Genomic DNA, 25,540 nt, shown 5'->3' on the forward strand with positions numbered 1-25,540 from the left:
AGCAACAAATGGACAAATAGTGCTTTTACCTTCAGAAATGATTTTGATTCTTAGAGAACCTCACTGCAAAGATTCTCTATAATTTATATGACAAAGAAAAAAATCATGAGTTGTTTCCCTGCTGAGTTAAATTATTAGACAACGGACGGAAACTAGTAGAGACAAATGCAGATACTAACACCTGCCATGAAAAATTAGCAGCTTGTTAAGAAGGCTGTATGGCAGAAGGGATGTTGGGTTGCCAAAACCAAATGGCAATCAGAGGGAGTGATGATCATTCTGCAAGCAACTTTGCTACTGGGATCATACTTATATGCCTGTCAAAGTATTTGCATTAACACAGGAACTGGATTTTACTGAGAAACAATTACATCCCTAGCTCACTGACAGAGGAGTTTTTAACAGTATTGGCAGCACTGGCATCACATACACGGTGCTTCATCTGCATCAGATTCACTCTGCTTTCAGAGAAATTAACTGTTGTGTCAACTGGAATGATCTAAGGACTTCAGTCAAATAATAAATTAAAGGGTAACATGGAGTACAGAATGAATCTACGCTTCGCTAAGCTTTTATCTCTTCCTGGTAGATTAAAAAAAAAAATCGGACCAGTTAACTCTAAGGAAGCTTACTTGATCCCCAGCAGGCTGCTGATCACCGAGATGTGATGCCTGAGGAGAGGTGTGCAGGATGGGAGGAGAGTCCAACACAGATTTGGAATGCACACAGGAGAACATAATCAGAACCTGGCAACTGCTCCTCACCTTCACTCAAGTTGGAAATGAAAGAGGAGTCTTTGTCAGAGTGGAGGCGACAAATACTGACCAGAACATTCTACACAGAAAGATCACCTGAGCAGTCTCTTTTCTTGGTTAAAACCTTACTTACACATATAACAGTGATAAACTACTTACTTGCCTGCTCCCCCACCATATGAGATACCAGCTGAGTTCATGCCAGCCAGAACAAAGTAGCCCCGCACAGTGGGAGACTCTCCCATGATGCACCGCATATCTGGTGTGAAGGACTCTGGGCAATTCACTAACTGCATGATCTGCAGAGCCTCCAAATCCGGCATCCTGCGCAGAAGGGCACTCAGAAGCGGCTCTAGGACCCAAGACAAACAGAAAAAGACAAAAAGTCACAGCCTTCAGTCTCTACACATTTCAGCTACTTCAACCTTCAAACTGGACAGCACGACAGAGGCATGCTGTTATCTGAACAGACAAAAACTGGTTCCATGTTTCGATACAGTCGCAGGATAAACCACTTACCTTCTGGAATCAAACTACTTGAAATGGATCACGCAGCATACCATAAAAGCAGCCATACTGATCTAGACCAAGAGCCCAGTATTGTTCTCAACAGCACAAGAGCATGTTCAGTTTTGTTAGGGAAAACAATAGGAACACACATCAAATAGATACCTAGCAAGGAATAAGAACAGGCAAATGTATAAGACGCTTGTTCCACACACTCTGCCAGCCTCCACTTACCATCAGCTCAGAGGATTTCCTAAAAACCTGGTATGTTTTTCCTATTTAGTAACCCCTAAATCAAACTCTCTTCTAAGTACTTGACCAGTCTTCCCCAAACTCATGAAAACATCCTACAGACACTGACAAGGAGTTCCACGTTTAGTATTTGTTTTATGGGAATCACCTCCTTTTGTTTTGAAATTCACACTCAATTAACTTTTTTTGATGCCTCCCAGTTGGCATAATAGAAGACACAGTGAACAGGAGATCCCCATCTATCCTGCCATCTCATTCAAGATTTCATAGACCTCTGTTTATTTCCCTTCTGTCATCTCTTTTTCCCAGCTTACTCAGTCATTCCTTGCTCAGAACCTCTTCCAAGCTTTGATCAGCCTCTTGCTGCTCTTTCACCAGGACTTCTCCAGTCATACGATACCCTCTGGAGATAGGGAGCCTAGAACAGCAGCTACTATCTGGCAAACCAAGGATTTAGTGTTGCATGACTGTGTCTTCTGCTCCTTTCCTACTAATTCCTAACCTGTCTTTTGCTTTGACTGCTACTGAGCTGATTTCTTCACAGAACTAATACAACCCCAAGGTCAGTTCAAAGCCCATCATTTTGTATGGTGAAAATAAGACCATTCCTACACACCCCCAGGCGCTTGCGTCACTTCATGTTTATCCTCACTAAATTTCCTTGCCACTTCATTGCCCAATCACGCTGGAAAGGTCCTTCAGCAATTCTTCACAGTCTGACATTTGAGAGCGTTAATAAAGGGATAAGCTATCTACTTTGTTTTCCCTGTCCAGGAGTTACCTCTGCATAATACTCCAGATAAAAGCCCTCAAGATTCAGTACTAGTAACACTCCTCAGCTTTACACACAAGCATTAAAATAATCAGATTTCACATTGCCTAAGAAGTTACAAAGAGAAACAGTCTTTCTGACCTGCTCTTTTTCTTCCCTCTCTCATGCATTAGAATTCCAGAGTGAGAGCTTGTAGTTAAAGAAATTTTTTTTCTTACTGATAAAAAGAGGGATCAGTGTTAGATTTGCTCTCATATCCAGCCCAACATTTAAGCAACTGTGCAGGCTATTTTAAAATCAAAAAGTGTTCCAACAAAAGAGATCAAAGCAGTAATGCAAGAGCTCAAACCACAGGAACTGCAGCCCTAGAAAAGGATCAAATATTGGCTGAGTAAGCTCTGACTCTGCTCAACTATTCGGTATGTTTGAACTGATAAAACGGTAATGCTGGAACATAGCATGCAGTTGCTTCTGAAACTGGGCAATTTGTGGGTGCCAGCAAGCAGTGCCTTTTCATTTCAGTAGTACCTAGAAAACCAAAAAGGAAGTGGGTGCAGAGCTCAAGCAACTCATTAGTGAAGCTAATATCTTCAAGCAAGTCTGTAGGCATCTATAGATCTAAAAACCTTTAGCATATGCCAGCACAAACCTGCACCCCATCCTGGCTCCACCCCCTGGAGTTTAAACTTTCATGGTATTGATATGGTATCTCACAGAAATGAAAGTAAAATTAATCAATTTAACCTGGGGATTAGCTGGAAGAACATACTACCACTGCAGAAAGAAATCAGTGAAAATCCATCTGTGCCTAGAGTCATATACAGAGGCATGCGCATTCACAAGGGATGCAAAGAGCTCTGACACAAGGGAAAACTGAATCCCTGAAAAAAAGGCAAATTTGACCATGAGAGGGCACACACAAACTTACCAGGTGTAAAAGGGGGGGGGGAGGGGGGGGGAAGAAAGGGGCTCATAGATCATGCTATGTTCTTTCCTACAGAAAGAGCCCTCCATGTAAAAGTACATACAGAATATAAAAATAGAATTTAAAAAAAATGGGAAGAGAAAGACAGAACATTTGGAATATAATAAACCACTGCTGTCAGTGGTGGGATGAAGTCTGGGAAGCAACAATATCAAGTTCTGTCCACAAAGCAACCACCACCATTGGAAATGCACTTGGCAGTCACTGCGGGAGAGAGCTGCAGAAACAAAATACCATGTCTATATGGCAGGTCAACAGTGTTGATCTACAGCGTCACAAGAGGAGCAGCATGTGGCACTGAGTCAAAAATCAAATGAAATGAAAGAATAGCGTTGGAAAGTTTATGTAGTACCTCGCTGCACTAGAGGACATTAATGTATGCTGAGGGTTAGCGGGTGTTTTTAAACACTACACAGGTATCAATGTATCCTGGGTAAAGGGGTTTTACACAAATTATTGACAAATGAAGAGATGAATGAATTTGAGAGAACGTTCATCTTTCTCACACTTTTCAGGTAAAGGCAAACACATGCTAGCTGGTCAACAACAGCTTGCATTGCTGCTAACTCTGCCTTCTGCTGAAGCCACGTGTTTCACTGCTGTGGGAATCTTTCCTCCCTAACATACCAAAATGATCCCAGTCTTCTTGAAGGTTCTGAATCTCCAGCTGGTTCCGTCCCTCCGTGAAGAGAGGTTTGGGGTTTTTCTCAAAGCCTCCCGAGAGGATGCCACCTTGCCAGTTGCGTATGTAGATCCTGCCATCTGGGTCTACAATAGCTGCAGAAGAAAGAAAAGAGGTGGGAAGGGAATTGAGAGAAGGGATAGCTGTCTCAGGCTGTTGTTCCACAAACACCAACGATGGGGTCTGGTGACAGGCTGGGCCAAGCTAGCGGCCCCCTGACATGAGAAGGGACAGTCTCAGTCCCCCAGCCCCACACTTTTCACACCATTCTGGTTCTCACGTGACACCTTGGTGAGCCAGTTTAGATTACTAAACCAGCATTAACTCCCACCACAACCATGCATGTCAACTTTTGGGTGGCACAGTAAACTGAATTGAACCTGAAGAGCACCCAAGCCAGCAGGACAGTGTTACCAGGAGTGGGAGGACACAAGAGTGAGTCAGATCCCTTGTGGCACCGATAAGCTATTATACTGGCTTAGTTCCACTGGAACTGCATCTAAGACCAGACTTTCCACCAAGAGATGTCCTGCCCTCCCCCTCTTTCTCTTCCTATATTAAGAACAGTTAATTTTAATGGGGATGCATCACTGATCCAGTTTGCTGCAGGCCACCAGCACAAAGGTGGCGGGCAGCACTGGGGTGAGGACAAGCAGTCAGGTCTGGATTGCTTCTTCCAGTGGTAGTGTCAACTTGAAGCATTTATGATACTCCACCTGACATGTTCCATAGCAGTTTTTCCCATGTACAGAAAATCTGTGAATATATATATTTATATATTTACATATATTTACATATATATATATATATATATTTAAAAAAAAAACCTCAGTCAAGTAAAGTGAAGCACTCAGGGACTCTGGGGACTTTGGTCAGAGCTGAATTCCCTCGAGAGTATATACATTATTCACCAGAAACAGAAACTTTTGCTAAAGACAGAGAGCAAATAATCAAAGCTTTCTACTTCCCAATCACAGTTCTCAAACACAAGGGCTTTTCTTTAAGAGATTCAAAAGCCAGAACATGGGGGAGGAGCAATTACCTCAAGTGCTTTGGTTGCCCCTACAGCTCATAGACATGTAAATGCCATTGTAAAGCCTTAGCTTCAGCTGGAGGAAAGGAATAGATGGGCCATTTGGGGACAGCAGCCTGCAAGGAAAACATAGTGCCAAGGCTAGCACCCTCTCCAGCCCACAAATGCAACAATCCAAGTCTCAGACACACCTACGAGTCAAGCTAGAGTCAAGGTCATTCTTCTGCTAAGATGACCAACTCTGAAAATCAATTTCTGCAGCAAAAGCTTTCCCAAGAGAAAGGAAAGAGATTCTGCCACTGAAAGAGGATATTCAGAGCAATTCAGCTAGAATGTACTTCACAATCCCAAATGAGCTGAGAACTGATAGCCCTTAGTTGGCCTTTATGTCATAAACTATGCATCACCTTGAAAAGGCAGATACAATTCACCAAGAAAAGTGAGGTAGAGCTGAAAAATCCTTACTCGGTAAGTTGCTTGCCAGAGGTTCCTTCAAAGGATGGGTCAGCAGGTAGAAGTGTTCACAGGCATGGAGTGGGATATTGACTGTTTCCTCCCCAGAGTGGCCCAACTCATAGGCCCACTGAAATAAAAAAAATGCATGTTAGAATGCAAAAGAAGAAAACTAACTCCAATTAAAAAAAGGTAGGACAAAAGCACAGGTCCTCTCTGTGAGTTTGCTTTCATAGAAGGCCATATAAGATTTGGTCTAGTCCCCTAAATCTTAAACAGACATACATTTTTTCTCTTTGCTTAGAATTTGAACTGTTTAGGACAAAGATTGTTTTTCTGTTCCTCACATAAGATCTAGAAAAGTGGGGCCCTGATTCGAGACTAAGAATTATCAGCTTACAATACAAAAGCTTATTTTGCTTTTGTACACCAAAGTCAACAGTAGGCTTAGCTTTTAGAAGCAGAATAGTCAGGATTTAGGTGCCTGTACTGCTAAGACTCCATACTAACTAACAAGACAGCCAGTTGCAAGCTGAGAAATAGCAATTGTCAGATGTATTTTCAGACTAGAGAAGACATGACACTAAGAAAAACAACAAAAAAAGGAATTTTCAATATGTGTGTGAGAGGGAGAGAAGGGTAGAGAGAGACTTAACTGTCTCACTAAGAGCCAAAGCAAAATTCTTCCTGTCAGAAGGGTGCAACCCCAAGACAGAGACCATGGGCAGAGCTGTACCAACAAGCTGCAGGGCACTCCTCAGCAGGTTAACATCCAGTCTTCGGTGCCAAGCAAACAGCAAGCACTGCTTTCCTCCTTCACACCCCTGCTGGTCTAAGAAGCTGAATAACATGACTTTGATCTACTCCAGTAAACCAAGCCAAAGCACAAATCATTAAAAAAAAAACCCCAAAAAACACTCTGAGGAAAGTGCACATGTTCTTAACCAAAGAAAAAAAAGAAAGAAAAGAAAAATTTTAATAATTCAACCTGGCCAGCACAGTTGACGAAGTACTGGCATTGAATCTGTCCTCTGTCGGTCTCAACTCCAGTCACACAACCCTTCTGGACTGAGACATGACTAACACTTGTCCGTTCATGAATCTGGACACCTGAAGAGGACATAAGAAAGTCAGTATACCACAAGCCTTCTTTCTAATGTGTCAGGCTGCTAACACCAAACCCTTAAACTCAACCTAAATGCTTATTTTCTCTTTAAGACAAAATTTCTGTTCTTGACCCAGTAATTATTAAGCAAAACCCTGTTATTTGTAAAACATCATGCATACAATTTGTACATAGTTTAAAGGCTGAGACTGTGAAGAGTTACAGTACTTTTTGCCATGTGACAATCTGGGTGATAAATACACCCTAGTATCAACAACATGAAAAAAAGAGTGACAATTATGGATTTCTTTCCATTACAATTCCTTTATGCAATGAAATCTTTTGTTTCAGGTGGCAAGACTGGTTTTATGGGAAATCAGTTGGTTTTATGGGAAATCAGTCATTTTGTGGAAAAAATCAATTAACAGTATGCAAAAAAAGTTGGACTAAAAGATACTAAGAGAGGTATCTTCCTAAGTAGCTTCTTCCAATCTGATGGACTTTCATCCTTAGTGAGCTTCATCTCTGTTATATCTAACCTTTCTCCCACTTTTAGACCACTCCAAATTTGCCAAAATGCTGGGCAAAGAGCATTTATTACTACACTTCCAAACCCATTTCCAAAGTGTATGTGCCCAATGAAATATTCCACAAGGACTCAGTCACACCTTTTCATTTGTAGGTAATTAAAACTCTTTTGATGTGTAATTTTGAGTCAGGTCCTACAAAGGATTGTTTTTCTGATAAAAGAGTGTGTGCTTATTCAGAGAAATACATAACCAGTAAGGACAACAAACTGGTGCTTGATCTATCATGGCAGATCTGTAAAGATTCAGTATGTTAAAAAAAAAATCAGCCTGTTTTTTGAGAAAAAATAGACTTTAAAGAATCTGAACCTTACAGAAATAACCAGGTTTTGGTCTTCAGTGCTCAGTTAGAATTCCAAGAGATGCAGAACATAATTTTCTTTTACCAAAAGAAGATAACTATCATGCAGGAGAGCACTCTATAGATAAAAAAAAAACCTCATACCATTCCGTGAGGCAGCAGTTGCCAGAGCCAGACTCACATTGGCAGATGACACGAGTGCATCTTCTGGCACATACATGGCCCCCACAAGGTCATGGATGTTGATCAGTGGGTGGAGCTGTGCCACTTGCTTTGGGGTGATAATTTCACAAGGAATCCCCATTACACTGCCACAGAACATAAGAAAAATGACATCATTAGTCTTGCAAGAGAGTTGGTGCAAACTTAAGATCAGTTATATTTCCTGCTTATACGTACTTCAGCGATGAAGCAATGCGTTTCAGAGAGATTAGTCGATCCTGAGTCTGAGCCAGTGAAATAGAGCCTGTCTTCATGTACCCTATGGCAATGACCAAAGTCAAGTCAGATTTGGACAGGATCTTGAATTCCTTTTAATCTCAGACCCATTGCTTTAATATAATTGCAGACCTGTTGCTTCCACTACTCAGGACCCTGGAAATCCCAGATCCCCCAGTAACTTTAAACACTTATCAGCTAGTAATTAAAAACTGCATTAGTCAACTTTTCAAAAAAGCAATTTAATTATGACTTGTGTTCTAACTCTTTCTACTACATTTACTCATGTTTATTAAAAAAAATTAAACTTCACACATGGTACCTATTAAGTAGTGATATAATAACTATTCAGAAGAATAAAACCTCAACAACTAAATGCAGACATTTTGTGACTCCACCACCTGCAATAGAGTAATACTAATCTTAATTACAGGCACAGTTATTAACCTTTGAGTCTGACATATATCACAAGTCCTTGTCAGCAGAAAACTTTCAGTGACCAAGTTCTTCCTATCAGGTATATGCCTGAGCATTTTGGAAGGAGGCACAATTTCAACACAATATTTTCTTGTTATTTCCAGGGTGAGACTAGAGTAAGATATCCTTCTTTGCCTATGCTTTAGTGCTTCTGTTAATCATCATCTCTCTTTGAGAAGTGAATTGGTGCAGGATATGGGCCATTTGCTCCAGTCACTGCAATATACTTTTTAGTGTCCTTGTGAAAATTCACCTACGTTTGCCCAAGTTACAGACAACATAAAAAACGATCACAGTTTGCAGGTAGTCTGCCTTCAGTTTGCCCATCTGATACCTTTCTTCCCACTCTTCTGGTTACATTAGTAATGTCCCTTTACATTTGATTCAGTCCAAATGTATCATTTTTGAACAGGAAACACCTACACTTAAGACACTGTAAAATTACATTCATGTTTCAGTGTCAATACTTTGATTCAGTTTCCCACAGATTACTCAATGATTACACTTTTAGTACCTGTTTTTACTCCCGTCTCTTGTTCCAGCTGCTGATAGAGCTTGTTTGAATAGTCTGCCATCTTCAGCTCTACGGACACATGCCTGGCTGTGCTCACGATGCCAGCACAGAAGCGAGTGGTACCAGCAGCCAACCTGCAGGAGAAGTCGCAAGGAAGGCCCTATCTGGCTGACAGGTGGAGAGGCAAGCACCCCCCCACCCCCAGTCAGGCTGCTCCAGCAGTTCTGCTGACAGCACAAACCAGACAGCAACCTCTCTGCCAAACATATCAGACCAAAAGCTGTAAGTTGGATGATGCAGGGATAATGCAACCTCTAGAATGCTTTTCCTTTAGCTCACTTTTGAAAATGCACTGTATTCCAAAACCATTTCCCTTTAACTAGTCCTAAACACTGAAATTTTTCAAAGAAAGCACTTTAAAAAAAAAATTACCTTATGCTTAAGTCGACATGCCTACCTGATTCTTTCTTTTTTCTCCAAAGCAGGCTTTCCCTCAAATGAAAATTAACTTGGATTTGAGTCTTGCATCTTTGCAGTTTACAGTAAGAACAAGTCCCTCTTACTGTGCAGCAACTGCCATAGGTCTGTACACATATTTCTTTGTCCCTTTTTAAACTGCCCTTAAACTACTGTCCATCTACCTATTTGGTGAAGGGCTGCTGTAGAGATAGAAACCTATTAAAAACTCCCTGCAACATAGATGGGTGAAGACAAGACAAGACAGTTACATTTAAGCATCTCTCTCACAACCTGCTTCCACAATATTTCTAAGTCATCTTTCCTGCTGCTAAAGCAGGCCTGCATTTTTCCACCTGCCTATGCAAGCCTTTGACAAGACTGCTTTTGGCCTAGTGTGTCCATATTCTCTCAGAAATTCAACCTAAGAATCAGTTGAGTAACGTATTGTTTTTGCTACATCCCTACTCAATCACAAGCGCAACAGCTGAAGCGTGGTCTCACCATGCTGTGCTTCACAGAAGACATTTCTGCTAATGCAATGTTCTTCTTTTTGCTTGAGCACACATGCGGACTGAGCTTGTACAGCATCTAGCTCAATGAAGATCTGTAACGGGGTATCCATACCCCACTCCAGGCTAGTAATGATTATGTTTCCTGACAAACGAAGCCTAGCAGATAATTTCACTCAGGACACTACTCCCAAGGTCTCAGATGAGACTACCCAATTTCCTCTCTTTGCAACTATAAAGAACTTGATACTACCTGCCTCCCAGCCATGCAAAGTCAAGGAGTCACAGCTAACTATTCTTGAAGGCAGCATCAGGTGGGAAGCTCTAAGCTAGACAGTAAATATTCTCAGTCCAGTACCTATTTAGAGTGTTAGAAGCTGCTGCGATAAACACCTCTTCAAAGCCCCAAAGTCTTAGCACTGTCTCATGCCCAAGGTCCCCAAATTGCTTAACAAAAACACCATGAATCCACCTCCAAAACAGAAATCCAAACAGGTAAGGGCCACACAGTCAACTTTCAACGGGATCTACGTACTCTGCCACAGACTGCAGATCCAACTCACCAAGGAGCACACAAAAGCTTGCATTCAGCCAAACTGTAATGGCCTTAGCCTTTTTACAGATAGGCACTAAATCCTACAACAGACAAACTAGATAATCCGAACCTTTAACCAGCTTACAGGGTGATGTTTTAGTGAAGTCTGCTTATAACCTCCACATCTCCTGCAATCTCTTTTGACCTTTGCTAGTGGTGTAATACTTTATATACGTATCACATCCTACTTTTACAGATGGTCATGAGGGGCTGGATGATTTACACATATTTTTAATTCTCTTAAAATTGTCCATCTTTGCCAGCTGCATTGCTTTTTACATGTTTACTTGCGATTATGCCAGAGCAGATGGATATTTCCCAAAGGAACTGTGGTCCATGGAAAACCCACACCAGGGCAGAGTTCTCCTGATGGGAACTGCAGCCCATGGAGGACCCACGCTGGAGTCCAGTACTGACCATACCCCCATCATTTAGCCCCTGCGCTTCTTGGGGCGGGGAGGGGGGCAGAAGACCCTGGAATGCAGGAGTGAAGTTGACCACAGGAAAGTAAAGGTGGTGTTTTAATCTTTAACTTTTGTTTCTTGCTCCCTGAATCTACTCTAACTGGCATGAAATAAAGTAATTCTTTAATTATTTTAAATTAATTCTCCCTAAGGCAAGTCTGGTTTGCCCACAGCAGTAACTGGTAAGCAATCTCCATGTCTTTATCTTGATCCACAAGCTTTCTCAGCCTACTTTCTCCCCATCTTGCTGAGGAGGGAAAGTGAGTGGCTGTGTGGGAGTTTGGCCCTTAACCAAGGCTAACCCACCAAAGTCACACAAGGGATACCCTTCACCTTGCAGGTCTGTCCTGTGCTTGGGAAGAAGTAGTAAGTGTCATTACCAATGTTCAGTATAAGCTTATTCCATAGGTCCAAGTCCAGGTGAAGAGGAAGAAATAACACATGACAGCAAATGCTGCTACGCACGGAAGTCCTGTTTCTTTGGTTTTGCTACCAGAAAACCTTACCTGCCCTGCTCAAGTAAGACTATATCTGTCCAACCCATCTTGGAAAGGTGATATGCCACGGAGGTGCCCATGATTCCACCACCACAGATGACAACCTGTGCCTGTGCCGGCAAGGAAACCGGGTGAGGTTCTGCTGTACTTGAGGTACTTCGCCAGGAGCAGGTCATTCTTCTCCATTTTGGGTTAGCCACCTGCCACCGGACATCTGACAGTAATCGGAGAAACATCCTGGCAGCTATTTATCAATTTTCTTAAAGCCCCACCTAGATGTGTTCAGACGTTAACTCAGTACCACGGCTTCTAGGAAGGAAAAGACGAGAATCACGTTACCACTCATCTTATTATATACAAGGTTGGCAGCGGCAAAGATCACATGGTGCGTCGGGTATAAGTGGACATGGGAAAGCTGGTGAGTAAACAAATAGAAGCGCAGTTACTCTGTCCCGAAACAAGTCTTGCTATTAAGATTTAAACTTAGATCATACAATGGGTACAGAGCATTACACCTTCGTTTTTGATGGCAGCATAACTTGACAATGAGCAAGAAACCAGAGGAAAGCTGGGAAAGAACGGCGAAAATGCTCTCACACCAACAGGTAGATTAGACAAAGCCAGCCCGCACAGAACATGCTCTGAAATCTTTCATAAAGGCTAAGGTTAACAGTGCGCAAATAAGCTTGATTATTAATGTTGTCGGGCCTTTACCCGCGGAAGGAAACAAAGTCTGTGATGAGAGTAACTAGAACAAGGAACTAGAGACGCGCTCTCTGATAACGTTAGTTTTACTGCAAGACGTTACCCAGGACCTCTCTGACTGCGGTAACACCACACAGCAGCTCAGCCCAGTGACCAAAGCTGGAATTTAACACTATGCCTGCTCTAAGCAGGTTGTTGCTGTAGGCTTGTAGTTTCTCTTAGCCGCAGCCTGACACACACCACAGATCCGTATCGAGAAGGCGGCACGGCGCCTGACGGGCCACCACGCTTCCCACTCCGAACCTGACGGGAAGGGTGTCAGGGCGGGAAGCGGGCCAGCAGCTGTGGAGCCCCGCTGGCAACCCCAGAGGCGGGGGAGCAGCCGCCTTGGCCTGCTTGCCTCCGCCGGAGCCCCCGACCCCGGGGAGGAGGGCAGGCCCGCGGCCGAGCGCTGCGGGGACGCCGGGAGAGGAGGTCAGGGCAAGGAGCGGTGCCGGCGGGCAGCCCCGCGCAGGCCGAGCCCCGGCGACTGCCGGGGGAGCGGGCCGGGGCCGCGGGGACGGCGGGGCCGCGCCGGCTCACCTGGGGCAGAGGGAGGCCTGACTGACCTTCCGCGCTTTACGGCCGCCAGCCGCGGCGCGACAGCCGCCCCTGCGCGCTGCGTCACCCGCCCGCCGGCCAATCTCCAGCACGGCGCTTGGGGGCGTGGCCGAGCGATGCCCCGCCCCTCGCCCCGCCCCAGGAGGCGGCCGCGACCAGCCCTAAAAAATAAACTACAACAAGTAAAAACCTGCAGACTCTTTTTATTAAATTCTCCCATTTCATCTGTACAGAAAAAAATGCACATTATTATGTTCAGAATCTCAGTAACATCTCAAAATTACACAGCATGAACATGTAAAAAAAAACCAAAACAAGGACCGGCCAGGATTTATACACAGAAAGGGAAAACAATTTACAAAAAAGTCTCCTTAATGTCACATTTAAAAATAAAAAAAAGAGACTAAGTTCAAACAGCTTCTGCTGTACAATAGGAATCTGCTGGGTCTGTTTTGTACACTGTGGGGGGAGGCCTGCAGTGCCATCCCGAGGGGGACAGCCAGGTGTGCTGGGGTACCCCCTTACCTCCCAAAAAAACACGGCTCTGGTTTCTCTGGTACGCTGTCCAGTCCCACACAAACATCAGTCACAGCTTCTCATCACCTCCGTTCGGCACGAGTGTCTACGGGCGATAGTCACACCTTTCCCTTTTCCCCATGTTCAGTATTTCCCAAGGCGAGAGCTACGCAAGCATTTCTACTCAAGTAAATACAGGGGGGCAGTGGGATGGGATTTCAGGGTGCAGCAATCCACCCAGGAAAGGATCTCTTGCTTTTGGTCAGCTACAGAATGAAATTCGGGTGTTGTGGAAGGAGAAAACAGCAATCTGCCTTTGGCCAGTGAGTGGCAACATGTTATTACTCCTCCCTGTCCCATACAGGCAACATTCAGGAACTCGATAGAGCGGGTATGATGCAGAATTCCACCAGCATGGGACAAACAGCTGCACCAGCTGAATTCTTTCCCATCCACGTGTGATTTGGGTCCCCTCTAACCATGATCTATCAGTGGAAGTGAGCCAGCAGGTTTGGCCTGCAAGCAGGGAGACTGCACAAAGATCAGTACCTGGGAGCTGCCTTGAAGATTTTAAACCCCATGGTTAAGAATGTACTTTTATACAAACCGACACTACAGCTGTTTGAGTCCACAGAGTTATATTTTAAATAGGGACGGAAGTGCTAGATGAAATGTTCCGGTTTCATACCACACTCATGCACTCACACATACCTCAGAACTACTTTCTTTTAAACAAAACTGATAAAGTAAAAAAGTACTACAACCTTCTTTCAACTAAATAAAGTTGTGTTTTAACATAAGTCACCATTCAACTTGAACACAATTCCTCTACAACATTACGGGACTCGAGCGATCCCTCTGGCTTGTCACATTTCTTCCCTCTGTACCCACCCGCAGTTAGTTTCTGTACTTAGAGACATTCATTTCTCTCCATTATTTTTCATATAATGCACTTACTGTGGATTCTTTCGGAACAAGACTGATTCTATTTGCATGGATTTTAAAGTGTCAGATTCTAGGTGAAATGCCTAAATTTTGTTACAGAGTTATTTGAACTTCATTAGGGCTTTTCCAGCCTTTTGCAGTGAGACAGACATATGGGTACTCAGCCCGCTGGACAGTACTTGAGGTGCCAGGAATTTTGTTCCTACCCAGATTAGTTTCTCCAGCAGCCTGAATGACAGAGGTGAGGCAGGAGAATCCCAAGCTGAAACGCAGCAAAAGGACTTGATTAGACCCACTAGATAAACAATAAATAAGCTTAGTAAGGTCAACAAGAATGAACACTAACAGGCTAGCAGGAGTGAAGTAATGAGGTGCACATCATGCGCAGCCCCCTTACCTGTCTCATCTAAACACATGCCATCATTTAGGAAACATAACTTGTTAACCCTCGCAGCAGCAGGAGGGAAACGGAGAGCTGCATGCCAGTCATCTAGCCCTTCCATACACCCCCAGGAGCATCAGCATCGCTATGTCTAGAACAAGCTCTCCAACAGAAGGTTTTGTGATGACAAGGAGAAAAAAAAAACCAAAACCTCCCAAACCACTCTGTGGAAGGCAGCCTCCTCCACTGAGGGGCGAGGATCATGAAGAGGAAGGGGTACTCCAGGTTTTGCCACACCAACACTCTTCTCTTGGCTGATCGCAGCTATTTCTAGCACTCTCGATTAGATCAGACAAGTTAAAAAGGCTTCCTCAAGTTCAAGGCAACAGCAGTGTTTCTTACAACTATTTCTTTCTTTCCCCGCAATGGAAAATGGTTACCTGCAGGCAAGAGGTTGTGTTGGCAACAGCACAAGCAGGTTATTTTTGGAAGAGTACTTGTGTGGGCTTCTGTGCTTTTGAGAACTCTAGATTTTTAGGTATATGTGAAAAGGAGGAAGATGTTTCCAGACTGGGACTGGTAGACTTCTAGTCACGAAAAAAGCAAATTTCGTCATTGTCAGTGGCAGGAGGCCCCATTTTAGAACACGAAGAGATAATGATGCTCAATGATAAAATGGCCTGGACCCTTTGCCAGTGTCATACCTTTAAAAGGTGGGTCTGTGCCCTTACAGTGACAAAGGGTATCTGAGGGAATCATGCAGAAATTTATTTAGTATCCTACCTTTGCTTCAGAGGGCCTCCAGACACATACCTGTAACACCATCCCAGAGCACTTGCACTGCAACCAAGTTCCCAGGTGAGCCTGCTGACACAGTCAGAAACACCACTGACCATAGACTAACACCACCATAGACTCCTAACACAGCACTCCAGGCACCCTTCCCATAACCTTCTCTAAATTAAAAAGCAAAAAAAACCAGAAAGCCTTATATCTGAAAGTAAAGAAAGTCACCTTCAGAGCTGAACAGGGTTTACATTCAGAACTATGGCTACAAACCTACAATTTTCACTGCAATGTCTTTTGTAATTTAGTGGAAGATGCTATTTCTAGACAATAAACCATCTAATTAGGCTTTTCAAGCTAATCAGGTTACAAAATGCCTTTTCAAAAAGTCACAACAGTTTAAAAAAGCCCTCCAATAGCAATTATGCCTGATAGACATTTTGAGAAGCAGGATGTGTGCCAAGCAAGCAAGGCTGCACAAAGATCCCACTTCCCTTGCCAGTAGCTCTGCGAACACACCTATCTCTACAGCAGTAATTTCAGCACTCTGTCAAGTGAAACAATACACACTTATAATTGCCAAACTAACACTTGTGGTGTTATACACCTGTGCTACCTCAAGAGACAAGATCAAACATTCCTCTTCTGCTCCACATTGACAGAGGGCCAGTTAAGCTCCGTTAGCACCAGGGAAGAGGGGTGAGAAAGATTTCAGGCTTAATTTCTGTTCTACCTAACCACTTAACTGGAATCCTACCATGCACTAATTCTCCACTGAACCTTCATTGCTCAGACATTCTCTACTGCTTGCCTTGTGTTCATAAGACTTTGATATAAAACCAGAAGTGTTTGTGAAAGACTCACTAGCATAGTAAGTCTAAAACCATATCACTAATAGTTTGCTGTTCAACCTCAGAGTGGGATGAAGGTACACTTGCAAAAAGCTTCAGTTGCAGCAAAAGCTCACAGTATTTTGTATATGCCATTCTGTACAGACAGTATCATCAGAATCAGCTGGTCCACACTCCAAAGTGTCACAAAACTACCTCCACTGTTCTTCTAGAGAAGAACGTGGAGAACTGGAAGTGTCAGGTCTTACCTAGCAGTGCACTAAGTGGGAAAATAAAGTTATGGTTCAAGCATCAGCCTAAGTTGGACAGTTTCAGGCACATGATTTTTACTGCAGCACACGCAGGTGAGGACATCTAAAAGGTGAATAATCCTACTGTACACATGGACTCTTGTGCAGTCACTTCTAGATTTCACCAACACACTCAACATTTCAGCCAAAGCACGTGGCTTATGACCTCCATGCCTCCTAGTACTTGAGGAACAAAGCTGATGGGAAGAAGAGGCCACAACTACTGGTGCAGCTTTTCTAAATCGCCTTCTTCGGGCTCTCGGGTGTGAGTATCACGTTCTGGGAGTGTAACTATACACAGCGTGAGTGCACACACTGATGGTAACAATGTGAAAGCTACTCCCCTTAAAGATCCAGATGTTTCTGCCTTTCATACAACACTATCATCCTCTGATCCACTCCTGCTTGGCCTTCTGGACCGGCACCTGTGTCCTACATCCCAGAAAATACCAGTTGCTATCCCTTGTCTGTTGTAGTTGTGGAAATGAAAACCACTCTTCAGTGCTACCATTCAAACCATTAAGACCCAGACAGGCCAGTTACAAACCACTGCACTAGCCCACAAATAACAGTTTTACAGATAGAGCATGTTGAGTGTTCAGTCGCTTTCTGCATCACTGACAAAGCACCGTATTGCCAGCGTGTCAACACCATCTCTAGATAGTTAATTTGGAAGGGTAATGGCTTAGCAGCAGCAAGGTAAAATAAAAGGAGTGTTAGAATTTTACTGCATTGTTGCTAATAAAGAAGTTGCCAAGTAACTGATCAGGGCACTTAATGCCTGCTGACAGCAGCACTGTACACTACGGACAGGCTCTACATGCCTTGCATCTACACCGTGTCTTTAATCTACTGAAATACAAGTTGTACAGCTCACATGAGTATTTGATCCTGGTCAGTACTTTATTCTATCTTGCGAGTGGCAGAGGAAGAAAGGGAGGACATCTTTTCAGCCAAAAAAATCCACAGTAACAAAAGCAGAATATTCACTAGAAGATGACACCAATGACTGGTGTCCTTAGGTTGTCCAAGACTATGCTCTGAAGATGCTTTACATAAGATGAGCAAGATGTCCAAAACAAGGCCAACTGTGGTGTAAGATGCAATTTACCCTTTAATTTCCTGCCTCAATTTCACCCAGCCACAGAGGATGACTAGATTTCAGTATGAACCATTACCTAAATCATATAGTCGGTATGTCTTTCTTTAAAAATTTACTTAAAAACTGCTTGAGCTGCAGGTCATATCAGTCTGATTTGGAGAGTGAAGGCAGTTCCAACAGTACAATAGAGACTTGTCTACAGGCAGGTAAACGAGAGTCTGCTAACAAAGGGGTAACAAAAGCTGCTGGCTGGGCTGCCAATGTTGCACACAAACTTTCATAGGATGAAGATGCTGTGGATGAGATCCAGGATGGGAAAACTGAGCCAACACCTGCTGCTGTTCTAATTTTTTTTTTTTTTTTTTTAATTCTCCTCTCACAAGAGGGGGTGGGTAGACTATACAGAGGAGGGCTGTACAAAACTGGGCACTGGGCAGGCATTTCTTCAGCAGGCAATCCAGGCTCTACCTGTCCTTGAGCTCTCTTGTCACCCGCTTGGTGATGCGTCCACACATCAGGCCGATCAGGAAGAGTACACAGATGCCGACTGTGATCACAGACAGTATGTAATTCTTGGACGGAGAGGTCATAACTTGCATGGCAAGGTCAGAAAAGCCTTCCGCTGGGGCAACCTGGAGGTGAGAAGGGAATAAATGAGCCAAGCTGCGCTTTCCATGCGACCCTCAGCCTCGGTATTTGTCAGGTTTAGTCTCTAGTACTGCTATTGCGCCTCCTGTCATCATCAGACATGGCGTGAACCACAAACAAGGGGGCCTGCAATGATCCATCTGAAGGAACTGCTGCTGAGGGGACAGCTTTGTAACAGGAAATTCTGCTGACCCTATTTTCATTGCCCTAGACCTTCTCTACAGGAGACCATGCCCTGTGTGCACAAAAGACAGTTTAATTCTGCACCATTTAGGATGCATCCCAGACACTGAGAGAATAAGATATACAAGTTCAAACAAGGAGACCCACTTTCAATTTTTCTGGACCAAAGTCAAAATGCTAAACTTCAGAGACAAGAATTTCATTACAGTTGAAGTTTTTCATAAATAGCTTGCAACAGAAAGATCCAATGCAAAAAAAGGAAGTAGTTTACTGAAATCCTTTACATATTCACCTTTGCAGCATAGCTCCACATTTCAATACGATCATTAAGGCGCTTCTTGCATTCAGGCTGCAACCTCACACGCTTATCTTCCAGAGCTTCCATTAAGCATGACATTTCTGTATGCAGAGAAGATGGTGTTACAAAATAGAAACAGTGTCTTCAACAATATGCTGTGGAAAGGCTGCTGGAAAGGGACACTTCAATTCTACTAAAGGCTGATGGTTACATAGCTTTCTAACCAGACCAGCCAGCCTGATAGACTGTATACAAAGCCCTATTGTACCCTTGAAGCTAGCAATTTTGCCAAGATTCATGATAAATATTGCATTTTGAGGCGCAAGGAATTCCAAAAAGAGATTATAGTATGTACCCAAGATGTAATTCATGTGATTTACATGAGATTTTACAGCCTTATAAATTTGCACCTTCAATGAGCTGTACTCTACATTCCATGCCACTACTCTTTAGAGAGAGCCAAGACCAAATTCAGCTCAGGAAAAAACAGCGTGTATCTCCTTAGGCTTGTTAGATCTTTCTTTTGATCAACAAAATGTTTTGGAAAGGTTTAACTTCCTGAGTTTTTGCACAGTCCTGTGCAAAGGAAATGGGATCACAGTGTTCTGGGTGCCTACGGAGCGCCTTGGCTAATTCATAAGCTCTTTTATATGCTCATATGAGACACTGACATAAAATTTTGTATTTTATACTTCTACTGCCTTACTTGAATAATCCCTAATTAGATGCTTTCTGCTTCACAGTGAAGAGTTATTTTGTTCATAGAAAACAGGCTGCAAACTTTAAACTAACTCCAGACTTTTTAAACACAATTGTCAGTTCAAACACTCAGAGGCAGATCCCTCTCTAAGCTAGACTTCTGCATACCTTCAGTGCAAACATGTCAGAACACACATCAAAAGAATTACAACGAAACAGGAATAAATAAAGGATATCCAGAATTTCAGAAAGGCATTCAGTAACCAGCACGAAAGATAATGATCAGGAAAATACTTGGCTGCTATTTTTAATGCCAGATCAACTCAAAAAGATGGGAAAGTTCAGAACTTTTTTCCCCACTAGCTCTCCTTAAACTGCCATACATACTATCCAGCTAGCTAACGCAACAGCAGTAACAAAGTGCAAGAACTTGACCTCAAACAGGAAAAGAACGGGCTAGGAAATACTTAAATAAATGATGTTTCAAGTGGTCTGAACCTGATGAACTTAGTCTTAGGGGACTTGGAACAGCTGATGAAGTCTCAAAGCCTTTAGTTGCTATGTGAACTTAGAAAATGTAGTAAAGATTACCTACCCTCTGTAATATTGGAAAAGAAAAACTGGTGTATTTAAGCAGAGAAGAAAAAAGAGGATCAAAGGACTTCAGTTTAATTTTATCTGTCAAAAATACTGAAACAAAGAAGCCAACCATGGACAAAGACTGACATAAAGAAAGAAGGACCAAGGGGATTAGCTAAGAATGAATCTTGTGAAACCAAATTGATTTGCTTCTGTAAGAGAAGCAGCTTGGTTCCAGGGAAGCTTTTGATGCAGTCTGATACAACACTGTCATAAGTAAGCTTGGGAGCTGTATCCTGTGTGAAGCTGATACAGGGTAGGAGATAAACCTCACTGAAAAATGAATCCATGTACTTCAGTCCATGTGTATTAAGAGCTCGTTTTCAACAGGATTTAACTGAGGAGGGATTTTACAGAAGGGTTACAAATCTGGTATCACACACTATTGTCAGTAAGCAGATAAGGCTGCAAGGATATTATATCAGGATTGAAGAACTGGTCCCACCTTGGACACAAGGAAGGACTTCTTGACAGCCATCTTCTAGTGGCATCTACCACCTCTGCAGCCATTCCACTTCATTACCTGTAAAGGACTGGTGGGAAGATCTGGTACTTAAGGTAAGCTGCATTCTCTTACCAGCATCAAGGCCCTCAGAACTGAGAGGTTGCGTGAGTAAAGCACGAGTACTTACGGCGTCCTCTCCCTGGTGGAATGGCAGCACAGTGGTGTTTGATGTCTAGGGCACAGGCTGTGTGGAGTACTGGGTCAACAAATATATCTGCTTTGCTTTCTTTCAGCATGTTGAGTACTTCCTATGGAGGGGGAAATTACAAGCACATATCAAAAAAAGGAGAGAGAACAAAACTTAGACTGCTTAATGTTTCTGAAAGGTGCACCATCCTTTTAAATCCAGGATCATAAGAAAAGACACCACTGTCCCTGGATGAGGCTATGAATGCTGGTTTAGGCTGGATTAAATGTCCTGGTTTATAAAGGTTACCATAGTTATGGTCATTAAAATACCCATATTAATTTAAAATACAAAGTCAATATGCCAGGGTTACTTCAGTTAGAACTGAAATAATGTGCCATAGCCACGGGGGCAACTTGTACAGCCCTTGATCGTAGCCAGTGCCTAGGCCATATCCAGCACTCAGGAAGCCTGCAACAGAGACAGCAACAGAAAACAGATTAGTAACAAGAAACTTTGGCAACCATAATCAAGAAAGGATCGAAGCCTGGAATTGCAGAGGAGGCACTGTCGGCTCAATTTTCACTGGCAAACTGAAATTGAATTGAATCACTGCAGGCCAGAACTGAGATGCACAAGGAAATTTGCACAGCTTTGGCTTCATCCTAGCTAGAACATGGCCTGGGCTGCGATCTGGAAAAATGACCAACTTCTGCAGGGACGGGATGTCTTTTAGAGTACATTCAATTTATTTCCTTTACCTTCTTGCACATTTCATTTTTTATTTTCAGTAGATTCACTTTCAGACATTCTTCCACCTGCCCAGTCTGCTCCTGAGCTGCTGCTTCTTCCGCACACAAGTTGGCAATCTATTTTGAAAAAGGTATTTTAACATAAGTAGTTCAAAACAATTGTTCTGCCTTTTAGCACATTTATATCTCAATACATTAGTTCATCACAGGGTGCAGCTAGAGAACACACGATGAGATACTTTCCCCTCCCAAATTCCCAGAGCCAAATGCAGCCTGGCTCATGCAATATGCATACCCTTTAAAACTCAACAGCAAGTCAATATTACTGTACTGAGAGGAAAGCAGGGAGGGAAACAGCATAGAAATGATGTTGAGATATGAAATAACCAATAATTGAGACATGGCTGATTCAGCTATCAAAAGTGAAAGCTCAAAATCTGACTGTATTCCAGTTAAGGTTGACAAGACCAGAGAACTAGCACACTTTTTTTTTACAACAGGAAAGCAGTATTCTTCCACAGTCACGAGTACTGATGAGATCCCAGATGAAAAAATTAACTTATTAGCACTGCCCAGCAAATTGCAATTCTTGCACACTGGACAAAAATTACAAGCAGAGAGCCTGACTAGCTAGAAGCAGTTCAAAGGGGGTTTTTGTTTGTTTCAATTATCAGGATAGTTCACATTTTAAGAAACAAAATCTGTTTCATGAAGGGAGTTTTCATCTTGAAAAAGTTGCTGCTGAGACACTTCTCCTACCTCTTCAGAACAGTGCATCTGAAGTTGGGGATCCAGCCGATAATCAAGAGCCGATTCCTGGATTATCACTCGAATTTGGTCCTCGCAGTCTGGAGAGAGACGCTATTAAGCAGAGAAAGTCATTAACCCACTCAATGACCTTTATTTTCATACATCAATCACCTTGCATTTTAACCTGTGTATTCTGTAATACTTGTAGAGGAGCGTAAAAACTCATTTACATACAGCCTGTTACATACATTGAACACACCGCAAGTCCAAGTTTGATTTGTTATTCAGTAACTGTTGCTCAGCACAGTCCTGCACAGTTTCTCATTTGCATGTATCAGCTCTACTCACCTGGTCTGCATATTTCAACTTCAGGCATGAGATGACTTGTCCTTCCAACTCTGTATCATCTTTGGCCCTATTCAGGATATTTTGGCAGAATTTCGGTATGTCTGCTTTGCACGCCTTCCTGAGCACTGGATTTAAGCGGTAATCTAACCGGGAAAGATGACAGAACTTCATTAGAGTACACATCTCTTCAGATTACAGAGCATAACACTCCAAAAGAAATTTGACAGAAATTTCCTGGATGACACTGTACTGCCAAGAAATTTAATTTTGGGAAAAAATACTATTTTTCCACAACAGAATTTTACCTTGTGAGGTAAGAGCTTCAGGAATAAAGTGGATGTAATAACGCATGCTGATTCTCAAGAACTTGACTGAATAAAGTTAGTGTGTGCACTGACAACCATGAAGGAGAATAAAACAAGATGAATATTCTTTTGGCCATGCAGACCACTCAACAGCTCAGGCAGGAAAGTTAAGTTTTTTTCAGAAGAGGATACCTGTGTTCTGTGTAATCTGGCGCTTGGTAATCATTTGCTTGCATTTAGGATCCATCACTTCACTGTTCTTGTTTTGTTTCAAACACTGCAACATATTTTTTGAGTCTGCCTCTGGACAAAACCGCTACAAAAAAAAAACCCAAGTTTCATCACTAAGCAATTGGGGGGGACGGGACAGGGGGGACACCAACTATATTCATGGAAGAGAATAACCACCTGCCCAACCCAGAGGTATACAGACACACTCCCTAGCCCAAACACCTATTAAAAAGAACAGTGCTACTCTCCAAATTGACTATGGGCATGAATATCTCTGCTTATGGAGTGAGCACTACGCCGTACAGTCTTGACTGGCTTCTAGACACCAGCTTGTGTTGGCAGTATCAAAAGCAATTTGCCTTTATTTTCTATTCTTAAGTTACAGCAAACTTTGCAAGAAGTACACACCAAATTAGGTCTCATACCCAATTACTTTTGCTCCCCTTTATTTTAGAAACTAAAAAGGGAATCTTTTAAGTCTATACACATACTGCTGTTCTGCATAAATACTGGCTGGGCAAAACAACAGGTAAAGACTTCATTAGTAACGCTCAGGACAAAGTAAGACCATAAAGAACAAGAAAGCACAGAACAGCTCATTAATACTAATTTGTCCATTCCTGCCCTGAATTAGATAGTCAAAAGTGAACCAGTTTACCCAAAATTGAGACGAAGGTACTAATTTATTTTGTTAAAACTAATTCTGTGGGTGTAAGGTAAGGCTGTTGCATCTTCTAATCCTCACCATTTTGGTGAGATTACAGGTCTTTTTTTAAAAGCATGAGTCTGTACTGGAGAGCAGTAAATTGTCAAGATGTTCTGCTTCAGCCACAATATGGAGTCAGGGTACTGCATCCAGACCACACATACTAGTGTTTCAGGGCTTGCAGTTCTGGCTACTGTGCAAGAGTGTCTTGTATTAACATTCACTGCTGGTTTCCACGTGGTACCACTTTAAGCCAGCATTTCTAGTTGTAATTTTTGCATGATTTTGCCTGCTTTATCAGTTTGATGAAAGTCTCTGTGCACCAGGTCAGCAGTAAACTGACAATGTTACTACTCTCTGTAATCATAACTTTTTCACCTTTGCTAAAAGCCAATCCAAACCCAAACTGACTGGATGAAAACTGTATTAGAAGCCTCAGCACAGACTTCCTCCTCAATTCTGTTGGCAGTTGGGAAGAAATTTATTAGTGCACAGGCTTTGATCAGATATGTGGAGGAAGTAAATTTGAAAAGAAGAGCCCTGAAGAAACCTCAGCCTGATTCAGAGTTAAACTGATTACTTTGCAAAAAAGTAATCATACTTCTGAAACAACACAGCAGTCTTGTAAACAAGCCTTTATGGGAAGCTCAAAACCAACAGAGCTCTTATATCCCAACCTCACCGTCTTAAAGCAGCACACTGCCATTACCTTGATCATCTGCTTGCAGACTCTCATGAGCGTGTAGTCCAGTTCTGGATCCATCATCTCTGTCTCCTGCAGTTTAAACACCTTCTGGTGGCACCGGTTACTCAACTGCTTCTTGATTTCTTTCAGGCATTCAATAATCTATAACACAGTATTACAACCATAACAGACACATTGTTGATATGGTTCTGTCATATGCTGCTCAAAATGCACAGCTATGTGTTCCCCTAATGGCTATCTTCACCTGATTTATGCAGTTAAGTTCCCAATGCCTAGATTTTATCAAGTCATTACCAATGCTTATTTTCCAGGACTTGCTTTAAGCTCATCTTTTGTCACAAAGATTTAATGAGATGGAGGGCCACCTAGACTTACTCCAAAATCCCAAACCTCATCTTGCAAACATTATGCCTAAAAAAAATCTTTAGCAACATTTGCAGTAACCAGCTGCTAAGCTTAAAACTAGCATTAACTGAGGAATGAACTGCTCACAGCATTGCATTCACCCAATATTAATGCCTGTGAACCGGGGGGGGGGAAGCAGAATTATGCTCCAAAATACTAATGAAAGATTTCAGTGGTATCAAGATGACAATCTAACACTGCACTCACAGGGGCAAAAGTGTTCTTCAAAAGTTTTCTGAAATGAAAGTACAAATTAAATTGTAAATTATTAATAAAATCCATTACCTGAGCATTGCCATAGGGCACGTTTTGGCAGTAATTCTTGATGTCACTTTTACAGGCTTCATACAGTTCTGGTTCAAGTCTGATATCCTCAGTCTGCAGGATAAATTACAATATGAACTTTTAAGTAGGACTCTAAAGACTATTTTACTTTGTTAATCTATTAACTAGAGCTCTCTACTCACAAAAAGCAAGCAACTCTCACAACAGGCAGGTCAGTTTCTTTGAATTTAAGGGTCTTGGGTGTGAGAAGTGGTGTTAGTGGGAAATCAACTTTGCAAATCCATGCAGCGGATCAGTTGGCTTTTTACACTGAAGAAAGGGTTTAAACCAAATTTCAGAGCTGGCAAGTTGTTTCCACTGCTCCTCCTAAAAGGGCATCGACACAAATGTC

At 42.5% G+C, this 25,540-nt stretch overlaps 2 protein-coding genes across 7 annotated transcripts in view; both read right to left on the minus strand.

Moving 5' to 3' along the window:
* PDPR (pyruvate dehydrogenase phosphatase regulatory subunit) overlaps window positions 1-12,733 on the minus strand; it is a 28,574-nt gene extending 15,841 nt beyond the window's left edge. For 2 of the 5 annotated variants that reach the window (XM_072872230.1, XM_072872229.1), the window contains exon 1: window positions 633-812. Coding sequence is in view for 3 of the 5 variants with exons in the window: in XM_072872226.1 (XP_072728327.1) it covers window positions 915-1,107; window positions 3,899-4,048; window positions 5,452-5,569; window positions 6,428-6,549; window positions 7,577-7,740; window positions 7,832-7,913; window positions 8,862-8,995; window positions 11,395-11,621 (1,190 nt within the window). In the remaining 2 variants the exon portion in view is untranslated. Of the gene's footprint in view, window positions 1-632; window positions 813-914; window positions 1,108-3,898; window positions 4,049-5,451; window positions 5,570-6,427; window positions 6,550-7,576; window positions 7,741-7,831; window positions 7,914-8,861; window positions 8,996-11,394; window positions 11,695-12,672 lie in introns of those variants that run through there. The other 3 variants (XM_072872226.1, XM_072872227.1, XM_072872228.1) reach the window with 3 other exon arrangements.
* A 152-nt stretch (window positions 12,734-12,885) lies between these two features.
* Window positions 12,886-25,540, minus strand: part of GLG1 (golgi glycoprotein 1) — an 87,858-nt gene continuing 75,203 nt past the window's right edge. The window contains exons 18-26 of one of the 2 annotated variants that reach the window (XM_072873784.1): window positions 25,150-25,242; window positions 24,463-24,600; window positions 23,009-23,132; window positions 22,512-22,654; window positions 22,173-22,274; window positions 21,423-21,530; window positions 20,662-20,782; window positions 18,686-18,792; window positions 12,886-18,194 (exon numbers count right to left, since the gene is read on the minus strand). In XM_072873784.1, coding sequence (XP_072729885.1) covers window positions 18,027-18,194; window positions 18,686-18,792; window positions 20,662-20,782; window positions 21,423-21,530; window positions 22,173-22,274; window positions 22,512-22,654; window positions 23,009-23,132; window positions 24,463-24,600; window positions 25,150-25,242 — 1,104 coding nt within the window. In that variant the 3' untranslated portion in view covers window positions 12,886-18,026. Of the gene's footprint in view, window positions 18,195-18,685; window positions 18,793-20,457; window positions 20,553-20,661; window positions 20,783-21,422; window positions 21,531-22,172; window positions 22,275-22,511; window positions 22,655-23,008; window positions 23,133-24,462; window positions 24,601-25,149; window positions 25,243-25,540 lie in introns of those variants that run through there. The other variant, XM_072873785.1, reaches the window with a different exon arrangement.

The sequence above is a fragment of the Ciconia boyciana genome, chromosome 9 (assembly GCF_034638445.1).
Source record: "Ciconia boyciana chromosome 9, ASM3463844v1, whole genome shotgun sequence".
Lineage (NCBI taxonomy): Eukaryota > Metazoa > Chordata > Aves > Ciconiiformes > Ciconiidae > Ciconia > Ciconia boyciana.